The sequence below is a fragment of the Condylura cristata genome, unplaced genomic scaffold (assembly GCF_000260355.1).
Source record: "Condylura cristata isolate star-nosed mole 26May11 unplaced genomic scaffold, ConCri1.0 scaffold00007, whole genome shotgun sequence".
In the NCBI taxonomy this organism is placed as follows: Eukaryota; Metazoa; Chordata; class Mammalia; order Eulipotyphla; family Talpidae; genus Condylura; species Condylura cristata.
This window is the reverse complement of record NW_004567108.1, coordinates 2,527,616-2,533,148: the sequence shown is the minus strand read 5'-3', so window position 1 is coordinate 2,533,148 and position 5,533 is coordinate 2,527,616. Positions and strand designations below refer to the sequence as shown.

The window sequence follows — 5,533 nt, the reverse complement described above, 5'->3', positions numbered from 1 at the left end:
CATACAGAACTGGGGTACAAGCCGGAGGTGCAGGGGCGGGGAGAGCATTCACCAGAGGTAGAGTGGGGAGCAGAACGTGGGGGTGCACTGAAATACACTGCTGAGGGGAGCAGGGGGTAAACCAGGGGAGTCTGCTGTGCCATGTGGGTCAGCTTTCTGACTAGGGATCGATCTTGTGCTGCAGTGGCTGGCGATGGTTGCATAGTGCTGAGCCTTTATCCCTGCACCACCAGGGAGGGCTGACTCTGTACAGCTAATTTAAAGGAGCTTTTTTTTTTTTTTTTTAAAGATTTACTTATTTATTTGTGCATACAGAACTGGGGTATAGGCCAGAGGTGCAGAGGGGTGAGAGGATTCACCAGAGACAAGAGTGGGGGGCAGAACAGGCAGATGGAGGAAGTACACTGCTGAGGGGAGCAGCGGGGAGGCAGGAGAGGTCTGCCGCGCCCTGGGGGTCCCTCCATTGACTGACATGCTCAGGCCGCAGCGGTGACAGCTTGGTAATGCTGAGACTTCACTCCTGTGCCACTTGGGAGGCCCCCCGATGTTAAATATCTTAACTTCTGAGCGTTCTCAGATTTAGAGAGGGGATTCGTCGTACTCGAGGGTTAAAATCATATCCTCATGACGTCCTTTGCGTCTTAGGTCTCGCTGCTGACTCAGAAACTGAAAGATCATTGCAAAGTGGAGTACCAAATCAAAACGTTCTCCGGGCAAACCCACGGCTTTGTGCATCGGAAGAGAGAAGACTGCACACCTGAGGACAAGCCCTATATTGATGAGGCAAGAAGGAATTTACTTGAGTGGCTGAACAAGTACATCTAGCCACGGCCACGTGCAAGCTGACTCAAATAGCTTCCACCCCGAACCTTGCCTCCAGTACCTCATCATTTGATTTAATTTTCACTTCATGTAAAACAAACCAAGAAACCTGCAGTTCACTGTCACCTGAAATGCCAGTTCAGTAGGAATTAATGTATGAAATAACTTAATTTCCAGCGCGTGCCTAAATAAAAAATATTAGAACAGGCCAGTCGTGGAAACACCTGCGTGCCCTTATCAGCAGAAGCCGGGCCACGTCGCTCAGCGGGAGTGGGCTCCCTCCCCTTGCACCCTGCTGGTCCTTCAGTGACCGAGCCCCACAGCCCAGGAGGACATGCACTGAACGCCCAGGTGGGGAAGAGCCAGCTTAATTAGCTGAGTAGCTTGTCTTCCTGCAGATGAATCTGCTACGGTCACATGGCACTGTGAGAAATGCTGACTTTAAAACCTGGCATTAAAATGGCCTGATTATACCAAGCTAATAAACTCAATTCTGCTTTAAAATGTATGACTTTATCTAAAAGCTAATTAAAGATGATGGATTTGAGTTACTGTCCAGCTGTTTCCGAGGCAGGGATTTTCTAAGCCCTGGCGTTTTGGGGTCTCAGGGGCAAGGGCTGCGTGACAATTCTCTCATGCATTGAATCAGAATTAATTAAAATCAAACTACTGACAATGGAAGGGGGAGGAGGGGGAGGCACGGCTTGGGGGTGTTGACTGGACAGCGTCCAGGCCTGCGGCGGGGTGGGCGGGCTGAGGCAGACGGAGGCAGGAGGCTGCCCTCCTGAGACCCAGTGCTGTAAGCAGCGTAACCCGCACGCATTCATCTCCAGCTCCTGGTAGCCCTGGCCACAGTCGAGCACCCCCGCAGCGCAGGAAGGGGTCCTGCGTGGGCAGCGCTGTCTACACCAGCCACGTGCCCTGCTGACTTTGCAGAACGCTTCTCCCCAGCAAAGTCCAGTTCAGACCAGAGACCTGTTCTCTTGGGAACCTCGGCGTCTGCAGAGCCCCCACCGTGGCCTGGGCTGTGCGGCTCCTCCGTCAGCGCTCCGTGGGGAGGTCCTGTTTTCACCCCCGTGTGCGCCACGGCCCATTGGGGGGCAGTTCTTGCAGAGGAAGAGTGGGAGCAGCGGGAGGGTGCCCCGCGGTCTCGGGAGTCACCACCACTGTCCATGGCTGGGCCTGGGGGTGCCAAGGGATGTAAGAGCGGCCTTTCCAGGGAGCACTGGGAGGCGGAGCCCTTGGCGGGGGAGGGCAGTAGTGACGGGCAGGTGAAGAGAAGCTGGGGACACGGTGGACCGGGTCAGCTGGGCGGGCACCTGGGAGTGCAGCAGAAGCGGGGCCGTGGGGGCTGGTTTTGGTCTCGCCTGGAGTTTTCAGGTGAGTTGTCGGGCTGCAAAGTCCAAGCCCGACTGGCAGTGGCTGAGATCACTGCAGGATCTCGCTGGCATCAGGATGTGGGTGAGGGCTGCCCCCCTCGGCCTCACGACCCCAGTCGTGGTAGGGAAGCTCTCTACCTGCGCCTGTTCTCGTCAGGGGGCCTCCGCCAGAACCCGTCCTGGTTCCCCAGCCTGCCCAGGTTAGGGAAATGGTGTGCACAGCCAGGACTGACAGGAGCTGGGCTCGTGGGGGTGTCTGGGAGCCCCACGTGCCCCTGTGGACTTGGGTGCCACGCTTGGGAAGGGAGGATGTTGGAGGCTGCCTTCTGCTCGACTGACCAGTCTGTCCACTGCCCCATCCGCTGCCAGCTCACTGCTGTAAGCGCTGGGCAGGGTCTAGACCAAGTCTGCCTGGCGCCCGCCAGGGTCGGGCTCCTGTCCGCTGCAGGGTGAAGGTGCCTCAGGGTTCAAGCTTTCAACACAGAGCTGTGTTCCAGAAACACTAACATGAGTAGGAGTATTGGCACATTTCCTCAATCCACTTCAGTGAACCCACCGGAGCACTAGTGTAGACACAAGGACCCAACGTCAGGAGCGGCCAGTGCCTATGTTTCTGTGGTGGCCCCGCGATGTCACCAAAGTCGACCTGGACCACGGGCCATTTCCTAATTTCGAATCTGACCTGTGTGGCAGACCCCGCCGAGGGCTCAGTGGCCTGGTCACCTTCTCCCGGCATTCCCGGCCCAGGCCCCTGGAGGGAACACAGTGTCAGGGCTGAGCCCTGGGGGGAGGAGCTGGCCTGACAGGCTGGTGACCACCCTGAGGGGTGGGCAGCGCACCTCCTGGGTGAGAACCATGGGGTTCCTAGGCCAAGGCCTGAAGCCTCTGGCCGCCTCCCAGCCCGCCCGCGTGGGCCATCAGAGGCGTCTCCTGCTCTGCCTCTGCCGTCACCTCCTTCGGCACCCGCCAGCCGGCTGTGCTCAGGTGGGCCGGGGCCAGGATCAGCAAAGGGGCCCTGGACAGCGCTGCCACCGCGCTGCAGAACCCGCCCCTGCCCCGGACAGCCCTGCCACCTGGCGCCCCCAGTGGGGACGCACTGCTGATAGGAGCCCCACCCCATACCCCCCACCCCATGGTGCCGCTTCGAAGGGTGCTCTGTAAGCTGAGCCGGATCCCTCTTGTGCAAACAAACCTCAAACCCTCAATGCTTTGCGCTGTCTCCCACTTAAGACACTTGACTACAACTAACGTCCCACTGAAACTCAAGAGCGATGCACAGCCCGGGAGACGGGACCCCACAATCAGAGCACTCTGAAGCCAGTTACCAAACAGCCTTTTATTGCCGCATCGAGAGGGACCCGCGGAGGGCGGAACAATAAATAACTGCAGATGATCGGCGCCACGTTCCAGGGTCTTACTGCACTCATTCTAGGTTCTCTCATTCTTCGGATTCCCCAGGCTTACGGATGTCATCAATCTTTAAAATCATCCTAACCATCTGCGTGGCGAGAGAGATCTGCTGCTTTTTGCCGATCAAGGTTTCTATGACGTGCTGCTGCTTCATATCTGAGGGAGAAACCAGCCGATTACCGAGAGCACGCATGCGCACCGACAGCCCACACGGTCACAGTGACGCCCGGGATCTGCGGCCACTGGCACCAGCTGTATTTCAAGGACCTCCGCAACCTGAGGCGGTGGGTGGGAGGCGGACCTGTCTTCAACCGCAAGTGAAGTGCCTGGGGCCAGCTAGGATCACACTGTTGAGGGAGACTTCAGCCCCGGCCCAGAGCCTGCGGCTGGTGCCGATCGCAGAGCCTCAGGCCCGGTGCAGTGAGAACAGGGACTGGGCTGTTCCGCAGGCCGAGTACGCTGCCGTGTTCACCATCACACACCCCTGGCCAACGGGCACGACTACGAACAGGGAGCAGGAAGCCGACCTCAGCTGTTCCACACGACCCCCAGAGCCCACTGTGATGGACCTTGTGTGTGTAAAAGTGACTGAAAACCACCTTCGGCGTAAGCCACTAGCTGGTCATTGAGTCCAGTCTAGCATCTAACCTGCGCCCAGGTGAGCTGGTCAGCCCCAGGGCCAGGCCCCAGAGGCCCCACCTCGGGGCTAGCGTCGCCCACCGCGCGCTCACCGTTTGTGCCCTTGTGCAGACAGTCGATCCCGAGGGCGGGGTTCGCCTCCTTCACTTGTCTGGCTCGGACCTCGGTCATGGTCTGGATGGGGTTCATGCCGCTGTTCTCCGACAGGGCCATGGGGATGACCTCCAGGGCGTCGGCGAAGGCGCGCATGGCGTACTGCTCCAGGGTGGGGCACTGTGGGCAGGGCGGCAGTGAGCGGGGGACACGGGGCAGCCCGTCACGCACGCACTGGGGGGCCACGCAGAAGCGAAGGGCACTCCGCTGCTTAGCCGGCACTCGCCAGGGCGCTTCCCACCGGGCCCGGGAGCCCGGGCTGGAGACCCCGCAGGCTGCGCAGCACCTCACCTTGTCCGCTGCCTGGCTCACGGCCAGCGCGCAGGAGATCTCCGCGGCGCCGCCGCCGTACACCACGCGGTTGTCTCGGATGAGGTTCCGGATGACACACAGCGCGTCGTGAAGGGATCGCTTGGCCTCCTCGATGATCTGGGGACACAGCGCTGCCTAAGTCGACTCGACCGTGACCTCTGCGCTCAAGCTGCCTGGCAGCCGGGCGCCTGCCCCAGCCCCAACCATGTTGGTGGAAAGGAAGCAAGGCCCTAGGCCACACTCGCGCCTCCATCGCCTTCTCTCCCTACAAGGTAGTTTAAACCAGCCAGGACTGAACAGGCAGCAGGACAAACCACGCGAAGGCGGCCAAGACGCGACAAGACGGGCCCCGGGAGCGTCGCGGGGGGAGGCGGTCTCGGCCGCTGCCCACTCCCGTTCTCCACCTCCAGGACTGACGGTGGCCATGGCCACCAGCACCTCACACCGCGTCTCTGTGAAGCATCCTGGGAAAGGCAACTCAAGTCTCACCATCTTGTTTCCTCCCCTGATGAAAATGGTCACGGCCCTGGAGTTCTTGCACTGCTCGATGACCAGCATCTTGTCCTTCGTTGTCCCAAATGAGATCTCTTTGACCAGCCCAGCAAAGCCCAGCTTCTCAGCCGTCAGCTCTGAGAACCGCGGGACGATCCGGCCCCCGGTCGCAATGGCGATCAACTGGTTGTGGCGGGGAGTGGAGGAGGAAGACAGTGGACAACGGTAGCAAACCTGCACTCAGCCCACACGTGCCCTGACTTGCTCTCGTCCACTACACCTGCTGCCCCCACCCCGCTCTGGCCAAGACATTCCAGAGCCCTGCC

General features: G+C 59.8%; 2 protein-coding genes across 3 annotated transcripts in view; one reads left to right on the top strand and one right to left on the bottom strand.

Moving 5' to 3' along the window:
* The window catches only part of CMBL (carboxymethylenebutenolidase homolog (Pseudomonas)), a 10,720-nt gene extending 9,691 nt beyond the window's left edge, over positions 1-1,029 (top strand). For both annotated transcript variants that reach the window (XM_012721719.1, XM_004678056.2), the window contains exon 6: positions 646-1,029. In XM_012721719.1, coding sequence (XP_012577173.1) covers positions 646-825 — 180 coding nt within the window. In that variant the 3' untranslated portion in view covers positions 826-1,029. The remainder of the gene's footprint in view (positions 1-645) is intronic.
* A 2,493-nt stretch (positions 1,030-3,522) lies between these two features.
* CCT5 (chaperonin containing TCP1, subunit 5 (epsilon)) overlaps positions 3,523-5,533 on the bottom strand; it is an 8,967-nt gene continuing 6,956 nt past the window's right edge. Inside the window, 4 exon segments of the mRNA XM_004678055.2 lie at positions 3,523-3,767; positions 4,343-4,523; positions 4,695-4,832; positions 5,205-5,473. Of these exon segments, the coding sequence (XP_004678112.1) occupies positions 3,640-3,767; positions 4,343-4,523; positions 4,695-4,832; positions 5,205-5,473 (716 nt within the window). The 3' untranslated portion in view covers positions 3,523-3,639.